The sequence below is a fragment of the Panthera tigris genome, chromosome A2, assembly GCF_018350195.1.
Source record: "Panthera tigris isolate Pti1 chromosome A2, P.tigris_Pti1_mat1.1, whole genome shotgun sequence".
Lineage (NCBI taxonomy): Eukaryota > Metazoa > Chordata > Mammalia > Carnivora > Felidae > Panthera > Panthera tigris.
Window position 1 is genome coordinate 21,145,401 of NC_056661.1, and position 16,562 is coordinate 21,161,962.

Consider the following 16,562-nt stretch of genomic DNA (forward strand, 5'->3'; position numbering starts at 1 on the left):
GTGGTGGGGAATAAGATGAACCACTTACAAGTTGTGTGACTTTAGGCAACTTCTATAAGTTTAGGTACCACTTTTTCATATGCATAGTGGGAAGATTATCATCTAGAATGGCTACAAGGGTTAGAGACTATCTACATAAAGTGTTCAGCACGCTTCTTTATAAAGAGCAGGTGCTTAATGGGAAGAGCATACCTTATTACTAATTTTTCTTTCAAAATCCAGAGCTAATGCAGGCTTCACCAGATTCCCCAGCTAGAATTACCTCAAACCCAATGCCTAAAAGTCTCCTTTCAGCATGGTACATTATAAGCTCCAGAAAGGTTTGTATCTTTGGCTTTTTATATTTCCCCAAGTGACTCTAAGAGCAACCAGAAGACATGCCATAACCACTGAACTGAAATTGTTTTAATAGTCGATTTATACCAGTGTTATGTGACAAAGATATACTGTAGATCAAAATTAAAAGGGAATTCAAATTTGATGGAAAATTAAACTTGACTGCTTCTTTCAGTGCTTCTAATGCTACAAAAGGCACTTAAAAGTGAGAAATCTGAGATTAAAAAAAAAAAAAGAAGCCACCCTTTTAGGAACAGGAAATGGTGATCAAATTTAAATCAGTCTAACCTCAGATCAAGAACTTAGGGCTATCTGCATTTATTTAAAGCATGCTCGGATTGAACTCAAAGTTTAAAAGAAAATCACAATACGATTTCAATTTATAAGTACTTTATCCTTTAGAAACGTGTTCTGTGAAAGGCTATATTTTAAGAGTTTATCCTTTTCAACAGATCTTCAACTCCGCCCTCTACTCTTTCTCAAAGGTCCTTACCTAGATGATTTAGTAGCGTGACTTCTCTACGCTGTAGCATACACTTGCTCTCTACAAGTTGTGGCAAATTAGAATTCAAAACAGCACCTCACCAACTGGAATCATGTACCTAAGCTGAAATAGTATATCAAAGCAGAATTTTCTTCTGTTTTGTATTAGATATCACACCTTCTCAAAAAGAAATAGCTTTGAAAACCTACCGATTCATCCTTCTTGCCCTTTCCAAGACTTCAAACATATGCTCTTGAAATAAATCAAGCCGCCGGTAGCGATTATTTTCAACATTCTTTCTAATTATGTCAAAAGTAAGAGGAGGTTTGTTTGGAAAGTTGGGATCCACAGCAGGAATTTCTGCTAAGGAATCACTGTAGCATCTTCCCTCATCATCCTGATGACTCATGACTGACACAAAAAGATTGTGGATAAGCTCTTGAATCAGCAAGGTCACATTTGGGACATGAGAGTCCTCATCTCCCTCCAGGTCTCTCCGAGTTTCAAGCAGGACTTTGTGCAGGACAAGAGCATCTTTGTAGATCAAAGACTCAGGCTCATTGTATGTACACGCATTGTTAAACATCATGACGAAGTCCTCAACCATGGAGTCTATATCTTGGTATTTATTGGCCATCATGTGACTTCGAATTTTTTCCATGTCCATGGGCTTTTTAATGGTCAGGTAGTAGTCAGGCAGCTCAGATCTAGAGGGAAGCCTCAGAAATATGGCACTGAGGCGGCGACCCCTCTTATCAGTATAGTTCTTTACAGCTTCATAGACTTCATTTAGTTTCTGCTGCATTGGAGTCATGTATTTTGATTTTTTAGGAGAAATTCCACTCTTCCTACCTAAAGGAAGAGATTTAATGTTAAATGGGTAAAATGAAATAAATGAACCCAAATTTGTATACAGTTGGTAAAGCATAACCATAACAAAGGGACTACTCCAAACGATTCGTAAAACACAATTTAATGTATATCCTAGGGACAACAAAAAAACTGGAAAAAAATTTAAACTGTTTTCAGTAATCATTTTTTAGTGAGAGAGCAAGCACTACCATGTTGAGATAGTTGTGAATAAGGTAGAATAAAGCAAATGAATAGCTATGTGGCATTCTAATTCCATCACCTGTAGTACCCTTGAGAACTGAGATTTTTATCACAGTAGGAAAAAAGATACAGATGTTAAAACAGAGAACACTGCATAAAAACCCTACAGCCATAAAGCTCAGTTAAGAGCATCAGTATGAACTTATGATGTATTTTATCTTTATTTTTATTAAAAAAAATTTTTTTTAACATTTATTCATCTTTGAGAGACAGAGAGAGACAGAGCATGAGCGGGGAAGGGGCAGAGAGAGGGAGACACAGAATCTGAAGCAGGCTCCAGGCTCCGAGCTGTCAGCACAGAGCGCGACGCGGGGCTCAAACTCACGAATGTGAGATCATGACCTGAGTTGAAGTCGGACGCTCAACCGACTGAACCACCCAGGCGCCCCTTGATGTATTTTATCTTTAACTATAAAACAAACACACACAAAATTTCTTATCTCTGTCCACTGAAAATCTTAGAAACAATGACCAATCCAGTATCAGTATAATCCCATGGGGTTTTGACTATAATTTTGAAATAGGGATTTCAAATACTGACACCAGTAACTCTTCAGCAAATGGCAGATGCACAGTTGGCATAAGATGAACCTCGTGTATCTTGAAACACGAGATAGTAAAGAATCTATCAATGCCTCCTTACTATGGTCATGTCAAAAGAACACGGCAGCCAGCCTGGGACAACAGGAGCATCAATAAAGGCAACTGCAACGGGTTAAAACCCAGTTACATGTCTAAATTTAGGAGTTCTTAATGATATATAAAACTGAACAAATGAGCTGGGTAAATGTTGGAGGATGTTGGTAAATCAATGCATTATTCTGAAAAGTAGTAAGCCAAGGGGGGAGGGGGGCATCTTTTATCCTTTCAAAACAAAAAACCAAACCAAACCAAACCAAACCAAACCAAACCAAACCAAACCAAACCAAGATGAACAAAAAACTACCACTGGGTAACCAAATTCTGGATGAGGCATAGTTTCTCTATACAGAAGTATTCCAGTTGGTAAATGAGCAAGGAATGATAAAATCCCACTATTGCTATTTTATACCTCTTTAATGAATTAAGGTAGTCAGCATCAATAGCTGTTAACACATGAGAGAAACAACCAGCTGTTACAGGGTCACCCAATGAAAGCCCATATACCACCTCTGAAGTTGGTTTCTGTACCAAAAGGAGGGGACGAAGATCAAATCTAATTTAAATCTGATCAAGCCTCTTGCTCCAATTGCCAATTTAAAGGAAATGTCAAGCACACTAAAACATGTTAAACTATAGCAAAGGAACGCAATTAGCAAAACCCAGACTACGGGAAGCTACAGTAAAATCCCAGTTTCTTCAACAAATAAACTGCAAGGCAAAAAAAAAAAGAAAGATGAGAGGAGAATTTATGGATTAGAAGTATCAATCAAATGCACTATACGGACCTTATTTAGATTCTACCTCAACCAGACACTGCTTCAACCTGTGATGTAATGTATGTATAGAAAACCTATTACGAAGCATCCTTGCTGAACTGAAACTTAATCTAATCAAGCCTCTGGAGTAAATGTTTTTAAGAAATGAGAGGAATAAAGACGAAAAGTTAGCTGATATCACAAAGAAGTGAACTGATTAATCCAGAACATGAAAGTGTACAAGAAAGTGATCTAGGAGGGCACCTGGGTGGCTCAGTTGGTTAAGCATCTGACTTCAGCTCAGGTCATGATCTCATGGTGGGTTCGAGCCCCGTGTTGGGCTCTGTGCTGACAGTTCAGAGCCTGGAGCCTGCTTCGGGTTCTGTGTCTCTCACTCTCTCTGCTCCTCCCCCACTCATGCTTGGTCTCTCTCTTCCTCTCTCTCTCTCTCTCTCTCTCTCAAAAATAAATAAAAACATTAAAAAGATTAAAAAAAAAGTGGTCTGGTTTTTGAAGAGTCAATGGCTTGACCATAAAAAAAAAAAAAAAGGGAGGGGTTTGCTCTAGGTTAGGCCAGAGGGCATAATGATTAAATAGAACATAAAGAACTTAACTAAATCCTGATTTGAAGAAACCAACTGTAAAAATACATTTTGAGACAATCAGCAAAATTTGGAAATTTGTCAGGTATTAGGTGAAACCAAGAAATGGTTTTGTTAGTTGCAATGATTTTATGGATATTTAACAAAATACCTGCAAATATTAGAGATACGTACTGAATTATGTAAAAATGAAGTGACATGCCTGAATTTCCTTTAAAATAATTTAGAACAAAAAACACAGAGAGAAAAGTGGATATAGGAGATAAGGCACAACCTTGATAAATGCTGAGTAACAGTACTACTCTTCATATCTGTAGATGTTTGAAATTTTTCATAATACAAAACAGAAATGAAATCAACATTAAAATTTCTTTTCCCTGAGCTTTAAAAAATATATGTATATTTAGTTACTGTTGAATTATCTACCATTTCCTAACTCAACTTATGGAATTATTTCCATTTTTTAAAAACCCTTCTTAAAAATTTTATTTATTTATTTATTTGGGTTATTTGTTTATTCATTTATTTAGAGGGGGGAGGGGCAGAAAGAGAGGGAGAGAGATAATCCCAAGCAGACTCCGCTCTGTCACCATAGAGCCCAATATGACGCTTGATCCGAGCTGTGAAATCACCTGAGCCAAAATCAAGAGTTAGACACTTATTTGACTGAGCCACCCAGGTGCCCCTTAAATTAATTTTTAAAAGTAATCTCTATACCCAATCTGGGGCTTGAACACATGCCCCCAAGATCAAGAGTTGCATGCTCCACTGAGCTAGTCAGATGCTCCCTAGAATGAATTCTATTTTTATAAGGCACTGTGTCCCTAAAAAGTAAAACAAAGGTTTTCATTTCTGCAAAACTTCTGCATGCTTTTACAATTCCATAAAAAGATAAATCCCTTAATATGAAGGAATCACCACTTAGCAGTAAGTCATGCTCAAAACTATTATAATACTTCATTTATAGTAATTTCATATAAAAAAGCAAGGTCTGTTTGTTTTTCCCCTTTCAGCAAATACACTTCCAAAGAATATTTGACGACACCATTTATATAGGCTTGGTATTTATTTTACTTACATACTGTAAATAAGGCAGAAACCTCTTGTTTAGCCCAATGCTATTAACTGCTTTTGTTGTCTTTTCTCCCCTCAGTTTTTTTGTTTTGCTTTGAATTTCTTTAACATTTATTTAATTTTGGGAGAGAGAGAGAGAGAGAGAGAGAGAGAGAGAGACAGCGAGCGAGCATGGGGGAGGGGCAGAGAGAGAGGGAGACACAGAATCTGAAGCAGGCTCCAGGTTCTGAGCTGTCAGCACAGAGACCGATGCGGGGCTCAAACTCATGGAGAGTGAGATCATGACCTGAGTGGAAGTCAGATGCTTAACCGACTGAGCCACCCAGGAGCCCCTCCTTCCCTCACAGTTTTAATAAAATCACCATCCACAAACCAACTCAAAAGACAAGTGCAGTGGCTGAGCATCTAATACTTTGAATTCTATGTAGGATCTGCTGCTGGGATTCACTTTTAATTCCAGTAATCAGCAAACAAGCAAACATATAAAATACCAAATCTGCCACTACACTCTTGCAGGCATAATATGTGGGAAAAGTTATCTATTCTTACCATTTAAATTTTACAAAATGTCCCCAGCATTTAAGAAAGTTAACAAAACCTCTGACATTATATACTATTCCCCACATGCTTTTCACATTTTAACTACTTAAAATATAGAAGAGAGTGCTTGAGGGGAAGAGAAAAAACTCCATGCTGGAAGTGTCAGTCCAAACATATTCACCAATAAATTAAGTATTATCTCGGTGAATCAGTACTATCCTTGACAGACTAAACTGAAAAACAAAGTGTGAGGCTGCCTTACTCAGCTTGAGTTTGGGAGAAGCCACGTCATCATCATCAGGCAATGGGCCCAGCTCTTTCCTTTTATCCTTGAGTAACTTTTCCAGGATATGCGCATCGTTGTACACCTATATTCCATAAATATATTTAAAATTATTTTCTAAAAAATGTTCTATTGAAGTATAACATACATCTATAAAGAAGTTTTCAAGACACAGGTTAGCATAGATGAGAACTAAAGAAATAAAGCTTGAGATCACTACAGAGTAACCAAATCGCATCTTTGAGGGGTGGGCCTCAGCCTCAAATGGTTTGTTGTTTAAGCTTTCCAGGCGATTCTAATGTGCAGACATGCATGCTACAGTTTCAGAACTATTGCAGTAGAATCACTGCAAGTTTTTACAGAACTTCTGAAACATATTTACGTGTGTTGCTTTTTTCATAAATCTCTCTCCCACTGGACCCTCAAGGTAGCTGACTTAGCTCAATGGGAATTAAAACTGAAAAATATCTGATACACAGTAATAGCTCAAATATTGTTAAATGGGATTTAATATCAGTCTGAATTCACAATGTAGACTCTGATCTGTGAAAAGCAACAATCCCTGCTTGGGATTGCTCTCTGAAGACTGAGCCAAGGGTGGTAATATGTAGCCAAGAACAAGGTTATTCACCTAATGGCCACACCCCAAGAGCTATATCCCCCTGACTCTCTCCACAGAGGCTCCCCTGACCGCCACCACAGCAGAGGGGCTGAAGGAATAAATGCTCTCTCTTCTTTGGCTACTTTTCTTAAGGGTGGCTTTTTTCTCAATCAGTAGCAGACAAGTGGCAAATTCGCCAATGATACTAAGGAGAGTGTAAACCCCTATGATAGGGTGTTTGATCACAAGTACCCTCAATGCCTAGTTTATTTTGTAAGAGCAAAAGAAAAGAAATACATGATTTTAAAGTTATTTTATTTCTGGGAGATTTAATGTAGAAAAAGGAAATTCGAAAAGTATATGCACTCTCACCCATGTTCAGTGCATTATTTACCATAACCAAGGTATGGAAGCAAACTAAGTGTCCATCAATAGATGAATGGATAAAGAAAACACACGTGCGTGCGCACGCATGCATGGGGAGGGAGAGGGAGAGGGAGTGGGGGAGAGTATTATTCAGCCATAAAAAAAAAATGAAATCTTGTCCTTTGTGACAATGTGGATGAACTCTGATGGCATTATGCTAGCTGAAATAAGTCAGACAGAGAAAGACAAACACCATATCATCTCACATATATGTAGATTCTAAACAAACAAACAAACCAAAAACCCAAGCTCATACAGAACAGATCAGTGGTTCGCAGAGAGAGGGGGTGGGGATAGGTGGAATGGATGAAGGGGGTCAAAAGCACAAACTTCTAGTTAGAAAATAAGATATAGTGTACAGCATGGTGACTAGTTATTAAAACTGTAGTGCATATCTGAAAGCTGCTAAGAGAGTAGATCTAAAGTTTTCACCACAAGAAAAAAAATTTTGTAACTATGCATGATGACAGATGTTAATGAGGTTTACTATAATCACATGGCAATATATACAAATACAAAAGCATTATGTTGCACACTTGAAACTAATATAATGGTACAGGTCAATTAAATTTCAACAAAAAATAAAGAATATGAAATAAAAAAACAAAAGAATATATCATAGTTATACTGATAAAGAACTGAAAATCAAGATGCTTCATAACAAAATCAATGATTTAGAGGTACATTTATGAATATATCTTAATTCTTATATGACCATACCATTCTGTGGACTCTCCCCGGAGAAGTATGTTATTGAGGGTAGTGATAATGAGGAAAGATTTTAATGTCACTGGTTTTCATTTGAATGCTTATATGAACACCAGGCACCATGCCACATGCTCTGTGTACATTCTCTCATTTAAATCCTATGATAACCCTGTTGGAAGTACTATTATTATCTCCACTGCACAGATGAGGAAAATGAAGCTCAGAGAAGATAAGTTACTTACATGGGCTTTGGAAGAGCAGAATTCAAATTTGGGATGTCAAACTACATAGCATAAGCTTTTAACCTATACAGTGTACTGTCTCCCATTTTAAACAATTAAGAAAAGACAAAGTATTAAGCTACTCATTGAGAAGAGTAACCTGAGTGAGGCATCTAGATCTGGTCTCTCAAGATGTATTACTCTACCAGCACCCAAAAGAAAATGTGCCTCCTGCAGGATTCCTACACATTTTTTACCTGGGAGCCCTCCTCGTTGTAATGCCTGGCATTCCGGAACATCAGCTTCATGTCTTCTATCATTCCCTCTTCCCCTGCGTATTTGTCATTGCGGATGTTATGTTCAATTATTTTCAAGTCCATTGGCTCCAATATGATTTTATAATAATCAGGATAGTCCTTTTTGGATGGTTTAACCATAAACAGATCACAAAGCCTTCTGCCTGAACCTGGCTCACGAGCTTCAAGAACAACATTGAATAAGATTTTCATTCGCTGCTTTCTTATGTTCTTTTTACTGTTGAGGCGGGAGGTAGAAAAGGGGAGAAATGAGAAGAGGTTCAGTTTTCTTTATAGAGGGATGAACATGAAATGAAACAAACTAAACTTGTGGGAAGGTGCTTTATAATGATCATAATTTACTGATTACATATGCCACAAACACAGTAAACATGCTGGAAGCTATAAGCAAATATTAGGAGAATTTCCAAATAGTTAAAATTAAAACAGTGACTCTAGTAGGAGCAGCCAATGAACACCAGACAAACCTGTTTAAAATATTTATGAAATGCAATGCTTAACAAAAAGCCTTCTCTAACATCCAAAGAAAATGAAACTCTATTATCAGTTGAAATATACTTTTTGTTTTTAAGAACACAGCAAAAGTGGAATAAAACTACTGATTCCCTGCTGTTACTAACAGTCTCACTTCAAAACACCAAAACCAGGGGAGCCTGGGTGGCTCAGTCGGTTGAGTGACCAACTTTGGCTCAGGTCATGATCTCACGGTTTGTGAGTTCGAGCCCTGTGTCGGGTTCTTGTGCTGACAGCTCAGAGCCTGGAGCCCCTCCCCTACTCATGCTGTCTCTGTCTCAGAAATACACAAACATTAAAAAAAAAAAAAAAAATTTTTTTAAAAGACACCAAAACCAAACACACACACAGAGAATATCCCATCTCTTAAGACAACCACTCTGAGTACCTGCATATCCTGGTTACCAGAAAACAAAGGGAGGCTACCTGCAAGACTAGAGTCTCTACAATGCATACAGGTCTCTCTTGCATCTATCTTGTCTAGGTCAGTCCCTGCTCCCTCCAGCTCTGTCAGCATTACTCCAAAATCCCAATCGAGCCTAAGGAATAAATGCTCAGTGGTTCACCTGAGCTCTTGAGAAAATTTTCATCTTGAATGTGAGTCCTTGTCTTGTTCTCCAAATTCTCCCTGTGAGATGTGATGTGAAACTAAGCCACAAATATGTGTAGTGTGGAACAAAGTCAAGGGGCCACAGGTTAGAACCTGAGTTAAAAAGGAGCCCAAGAGAACAGATAGTCTGTCTCTTAACTGTTGAGGAAACTGGCTCAGAGAGGCTAAATGACTTGCCCAAGGCGAGTGGTCCAGTGAATTATTAGAAGAGATGATTTTCCAGCATGATTTCCGGCCCACTATGTGTATGTTTTCAGGACACTGATAAATTCTACCAAAGTTCAGACCAGCAGTCTCAAGATGAATACTCAGGTAGGTAATAAAACGAAATGATTTATGACTTAATTTCTATTCAACAAATGCTTATAAGGTGCTATAATGTAGTACTTAGAGGTAAATATTTTTTATCTGTTTCCTGTCTTATAAATGGAAGGAAGTTCATTTCTGAAGAAAACTATGTGGCCAAATGGGTCTTCTGGTTCAGTGACTCACTCTACTGTGTCACGATGAGGCCAAAGGCCAGATATTTTCTCTCCCAAGTTCAAAATATGTTTTTTAAAAAAGAAACAAAACCCAATACCGAATAATTAATAGACAAGAAAAGAAATATCCACCTTTAAGTCAAGCTTTTAAAATGTGTCAGAAACGAGGGGCGCCTGGGTAGCTCAGTCACCTTGGTTTGGCTCAGGTCATGTTCTCTTACAGTTTCGTGGATTCAAGCCCTGCATCGGGCTCTGCACTGGCAGCATGGAGTCTGCTTGGGATTCTCTCTCTTTTTCTCTTTCTCTCTCTCTCTCTCTCTCTCTCTCTCTCTCTCTCTGCCCCACCCCCACTCATGCTGTCTCTGTCTCTCTCAAAATAAATAAACTTAAATGTGTCAGAAATGGGAAAATAAAAATAAATAATAAAATGTCAAAAATGCCTATCTTCCAAGCATCATGGAGCTAAGACAGTGTGGAAGTGGTTAGTTAGGAAGGGAAAAAGAACCTGTTTCCTTTGCCTTCACTCAGACTGCTCATTTCCCTTGGGTAATCCTGAAAGGCCCTGGGGCCATTTCTGCTGTTTTCCCCTCTTAGTACTTTTGTGTCTCTGCATCAGGTAAATAATTGTTAGATATGTTAGAAGTTTCATCCAGTGGGAATTATTTCCCTGAAGAGACATCTGGGGAGAGCCAAGAGTCCTCTTAGTCCAGGACTCTAGCAAATGGATAATGGAAAGGGAACTTGGGACAGAGCTCCAAAACCACAGAACTCCACATCTGGGCAGAGATTAGAACACAGATGACATTAACCTTCAGGAAGCCTCTAAAGAAAAATTTCAGAATCTCAATTTGATACCCAGGAAATCTATGTTAGAACTACTAAAGACACTTATGGTTTCTTTGGGTCTCACTTGTGTGTAAGGGGGTAGAACTTCAAAACGAAGACTCAGAAATCCCATTTTGGTTTTTCTGTTTGTTTTCCAGAATTAATTGTTTTCTTTCTTTTTTTAAAAAATATAATTTATTATCAACTTGGCTAACACACAGTGTATACAGTGTGCTGTTGGTTTTGGGAGTAGATTCCCATGGTTCATCGCTTACATACAACACCCAGTGCTCATCCCAGCAAGTGCCCTCCTCAATGCCCATCACCCATTTTCCCCTCTCCCCAACTCCCATCATCCATCCCTCAGTCTGTTCTCTGTATTTCAGAGTCTCTTATGGTTTGCTTCCCTCCCTTTCTGCTTGTAACTATTTTTTCCATTCCCCTCCCCCACGGTCTTCTGTTAAGTTTCTCAAGATCCACATGAGTGAAAACATACGGTATCTGTCTTTCTCTGACTGACTTAATTCACTTAGCATGATACTTTCAGTTCTATCCACAGAAATCCCATTTTGAACCCAAGCTTAAAAAATCTCTTCAATCATCAACTCAAAATGAAATCACTCCTCATTCCAGGAATACCATACATAACAATTCAAGGTGCCTTACTTAGTCCAGGTAAGCTCTCTTCCCTTCCTAGTTCTAGTACACTACTCCCAATTACCACTGGACTTTTCTATATGAAGCTACAAATACTCTGACAGTGGATCTAGGGCAGATTTTCATGAGCTTTTTGAAGAGGAGGGAAAGCTTTTAACTGGATTTTAGAAAAAGGGTCAACAAAGTAAAAGATGGGCGAGTGGGATACCTCTGACACTAGGCAGCCTTATATGAGACATATCCAAAATACGAAATCTGGGGCACCTGGGTAGCTCAGCTGGTTAGGCATCTCACTTTGACTCAGGTCATGATCTCACGGTTCATGAGTTCGAGCCCTGCTTCGGGCTCTGTGCTGACAGCTCAGTGCCTGGAGCCTACTTCGGATTCTGTGCCCCCCACCCTTGCCCCTCCCCTGCTTGTGTTCTCTCTCTCTCTCTCAAAAAAAACCCCAAAAAACCAAACATGTAAAAAAATATATAATTCAAAATGGGAAATCTGAGTTTATTTAAGACAGTGCTCGAATAACTGAAATGTACTGTTTTAGGACTTTTATTACCAATAGTATCCTTTTCCCATTTGTATCATTCACTCTTTAAGAGAGTGATGTGTAATTGGTTTCTATCCTCAAAGGCAAGCAAAACTTTTGTTATCAGGGCCACTTATAACCTTGTCTGAACAAACTCAGTTTTGTTACTTTGCTGACATTTTCCTGGATCCTTATATTGCCTTTGTGACTGAGAACTACTGGTTCATTAGTTTTAATCTGGCTGCCAGAAAAAACTCAAGAGCTAAATTTCATTCTCTCTATAGCAACTGTTTTAGCTTGGGTGGCTGGCGTATTTACTTTATCTCTTTCCAATATGGATGCTGAACTTTATTATATCCATGACTCTTGGAAGTAACTTCAAGTACTTTCTGAAAGCAGTAAACTCTACATTACAAAAAACAGATACCATATTCCCCTAACTGGTACTTTCTGTTCAGTTTTCTTTTCTTTTTTTTTTTTTTTTTTTTAGCATTTATTCATTTTTGAGAGATGGAAAGATGAATGCAAAGCAGAGATGGCGGAGGGAGAGGAGGAGACACAGAATCTGAAGCAGGCTCCAGGCTCTGAGCTGTCAGCACAGAGCCCGATGCAGGGCTTGACCTTACCAACTGCGAGATCATGACCTGAGCTGAAGTTGGATGCTCAACAGACTGAGCCACCTAGCTGCCCTTCTGTTCACTGTTTTCAATGTTACTTTGTTTTTCAGATTCTTCTTAGAACGCTTCCATGCGTCTTACCTGTCCTCCTCTCTCAGACCACCAACTGTAAATAGTTTGTTTACTCCTCCCCATTTTGGGAAAGGCACATAAATCTCGGACCTTGTAACTGGCATACTCATTCTTCTTTTTTTAATCAGCACCTTTGAACATACTAAAGTAAACTATATCTCAAGGGAGTTCAAATCCAGGGCTGTTTATCATTGTGCACTTACAGGTGCCACACTTAAGGGGATGCCAATTCAGATAACAGACACTGTTGTAATAAATATGCAGTTCTAGAATTTTATAAGGGATGGGCCATAAGGGGGTCTGTGCTAACAAAATCATTCTATTATAGCAATTTTCTAACAAATGAAAGTGTCTTGAGAAATGGGTGCTTTTTCTAATTTGCACAATGATTAGAAGCTAGAAAAGGCTCTGTTCTGAATCTGATTTTCCAGGGCTACCACTACCACATCCTCCTGACTCCCAACCAGTCTCAAACACTGTAATCACTGTCACTTTTTGCTTCTCTTAGTTTATCACCAAGTTTTAGAGGGCCTCCACAGCCCTTCTGGGTCTGATCTTGCCTTTCAATTTTTCATGCCACAGTGTTAGTCCTCACCCTCACACTCTGAGGCTGACCACTTTCTCAAATGTCCTTAACAATTACTCTTCCTCTGAAGCTGTTATTTTTTATATGTATTCATATTTGCATGTAAACACAAAATTCCCATTTATAGTTACAGTTAACACTTCTTCCACGTGCCAGGGACTGTGCTAATGAGCACTACATGTGCAACCTCATTCAATCCTCAAACTCTAAGAACCGGGGGGTACACTTACAATCCCAACTTTGCCGATGGAAAACTGGAGGATTAGAGAAATCAAGCAAATACCTAACGTCATAAAGTGACCAATGAGAACTGAGACCAGGCTGCTTTTATGATGTGGCTCCCAGGGCACCTGGGTGGTCAGTTGGTTAGGCGACCGACTTCGGCTCAGGTCACGATCTTGCAGTCTGTGAGTTTGAGCCCCGTGTCAGGCTCTGTGCTGACAGCTCAGAGCCTGGAGCCTGCTTCAGATTCTGTGTCTCCCTCTCTTTCTCCCCCTCCCCCCTGCTCACACTCTATGTCTCTCTGTCTCTCAATAATAAATAAATGTTAAAACAAACAAAGAAAAATGTATGATGTTGCTCCCTTTCCTAAAAGTCAGCACTTACCAAGAGCCTCTCTACCCTCATAGGCGTCCAGGTCTACCAGCATTTAACAACCTGGTCCTAGAGTTTCAGCGGTGTCTGCTGTTAAGCTAAGTAAACCCAAAGGTTCTCTCCTTTACAAGGCTCACTACATTCACTGCATCTTAAGCCTTTAAGGAATAAAACCTTTTAATAAGTAAAACCTTTTAATAAATAATAAACCTTTTCCAATGAGTTTCCCAGACTACACACTGGACTAAACACAAAATGAAATCTACCGGGTCTTAATGTCATAGGAACTACTCCCAGGAAATAATCAGAGTTACAATCAGAGTACTAATTGCATCTAGGTCCAGTTCTAAGGGCTTCAAACACAGTAACCACTCAGGTCTCCACAACAATCTTATGTAGGTATAGTTACCAATTCCCTTTTCAGATGAGGAAATTGAGGCAAGGTTCAGATCACAAAGCTAATTAGAATAACTAGGATTTGAACTTGGGAAGTTAAGTTCTAGAGCTCGGGAGTATGATACTACTCCATGATGTCCCACGTTTCTATTTCTACTACTACCCAGAGCTAGTGGCATACACTATGAACGATACAAAAGAAATACAACCCGTGGTCTTTTCCTTAAATTTGTGACCTAAGAAACCTTTTCTTAAGCACGATAGGGAAATCATATTTCCTAGAGCTACCTGGGCAATCATGCATGTAGTTCTATAGTACTACACAACAGTGTACCTTGTGCAATTATTTTCTTACATTGCTTCCACATAATTTCATTTGTTTTCAACCTGCCGCTTCTGGCCAGTAAGTTCCCGGCAGGTAGAGATGATGCCTAACCATTTTCCTTTATGGCCTGTAAGAGCAGAGTCTGGTGTTCTTAATAGCAATTGACACTCCATGAATGCCAGAAGGCTAAGGTAAAAATAAAAGCACCACACAATGATCACTGAGACTATAACATGGCAACTTGCAGGCTGTTTTCAAAATCATAAGTGACATGCAAAAGAATGGATGCTATCAAAGAAACAAAACATGGGCAAGATCAGAGACTGAGGAGATGTATTCATGCTCGAGAAGCACTAACCCAATGCACAGGCGCCAATACAGGCTGACATCACTTGGAATGTCAACATTGATTTTGATCCTTCCACCACCCCTCAATCTGTAAAAGACATCCTGAAAGGGAATCAGCATCCGCCAGCCTCTGGACCCTGGCGATGCCACCGTATTCCCGGCCTCAGCCTTCTGCTGCACAAGCACAACCACAACGACTGGTGAGGGGGCTTGCTGCCCCTGGCAAAGCTGGCAACAAATTAAGGCTTCTGAACTACCTAGGCTAACTAATTCTGAATTGATTTTACCAACTATACTTCCAAACAATACTGCTTTCTTTATTCATAAAATAAACTGGCTCCCAAATAAAAACTGTCATTTCACATGCTTAAGTCTTCACTTTTCACCTTCTGACCATGCTACAGAAGTTATACTTTTAAAAATATGTTTATGCATAAAAAAGGACTGCACACCTGGAGAGCCTCCTGAGACCCAACATCTCACTGTCAAGAGTGTTCCTGGGAAAGCAGAAACAAACATTACATGTGAAGAGAAACAAAACAAGCAACATCGGAGGATCATGTATAAACCAAATAAGGTTGCGAAAAAAGAAGATTCTTCAATCCAAAGGATAAAAGATATTAAGAATACTTGGAACATTTTAACCTGGAAGACAGCAGGTAGGTTTTTGGGCAAAGGGGTGGGGGAGAAGAATGCACTCCCAGAATGAAGAAAACATACATTAATTGTTTTCATACTCTGCGATATTAAAAAAAATAAGGCAAAGATCGAGTCATACACAATATTCAGGAGTCATCAAGTCGAATGGTACTTGGAAAACCTGGCCCTGACTTCTGTGGACAAGCTGAACTTATTAACCTATTAGGCAGCTATGTTTGCCTGAATTCTGGAAAAAGTCTATTTCTCATCAGCAAAACCTCTTAACATAACTAGCTACCTTCTAAAGGCTCATTATGTTTCTTCCTTTGCCACACAGTTCAGAGTATAGGACTTGCTTCTCTCAACTTCTTACTGGCTGCTCATGCCTAGATTTCAAAACCAGGTATGTTCTTTTACTGCCTGAGCTTTGATTTATGTTTGCTCTTCTCTTGTGTTTTTCAGCTCATTATTCAAAACACTTCCTAGGAAACCTGCTCATGGAGACTTTTTGTCTGAAGTGGGATTTTTATGATTTCAACAACATAATTCTTAGTTTTGTTTTTAATGGGAGGTTTTAGAGTAATAACTTTTTTTTGATGTACTTGGGTTGTCCCACAAACTACAAGTGACAGAGAGAGATAGGTACTTTTAAGTTTCTGGCCTGGGCTAAGGCTTCTTCGGAACTGCTTTTTTAACACTCAACTAGTTTAAGATCTCTCTTTTCATTCAGTGTTGGCACTAATTGTACCATCACTTTTGCCTCCATTACCTTCTTTTGCCTTAGAAGTTTTTATCTTTGATGGGTGACTGATCTGGAAAACACAGGTGATGCTGTAGTAGAGTTATATAATTATACTCAAAGATGTTCTTGATTTGATGTCTCTGATCTGGTTTCACATTTTTCCTCCGTTGTCCCTGGTATAACAAGGAATTAAGAACTTGGAAGGATGAAATTCATAGGCCAGCAATGGAGGAGACTCACATCTCAGGGCACACCAATCAATTTAATTCCCATGGCATAGCACAGCAGTTATTTTCAAAGCTAAAACATTTTTCCCAAATGCTATTTCTAAGAGGAAAAGACAGGACAGCTTCTCTTTTGTAAACCACTTCTTTAATCCTCTGATCTTAGTGGATCTGTTAGTGCATGAACAGAACAGTGTCAACAGTTACTAGTAACTTCTTTATTCAACTTTGAACCTGTCCCCGC

The 16,562-nt window shown here is 38.9% G+C and overlaps 2 protein-coding genes across 18 annotated transcripts in view; one reads left to right on the plus strand and one right to left on the minus strand.

Moving 5' to 3' along the window:
• Positions 1 to 16,562, minus strand: part of PBRM1 (polybromo 1) — a 111,427-nt gene that overhangs the window by 46,934 nt on the left and 47,931 nt on the right. For 10 of the 17 annotated variants that reach the window (XM_042979109.1, XM_042979111.1, XM_042979121.1 and 7 more), the window contains 4 exons: positions 15,166 to 15,210; positions 8,043 to 8,319; positions 5,809 to 5,914; positions 1,030 to 1,672 (listed from right to left, as the gene is read on the minus strand). In XM_042979109.1, coding sequence (XP_042835043.1) covers positions 1,030 to 1,672; positions 5,809 to 5,914; positions 8,043 to 8,319; positions 15,166 to 15,210 — 1,071 coding nt within the window. The other 7 variants (XM_042979120.1, XM_042979116.1, XM_042979117.1 and 4 more) reach the window with 2 other exon arrangements.
• GNL3 (G protein nucleolar 3) overlaps positions 1 to 16,562 on the plus strand; it is a 108,152-nt gene that overhangs the window by 31,832 nt on the left and 59,758 nt on the right. The window lies entirely within an intron of this gene.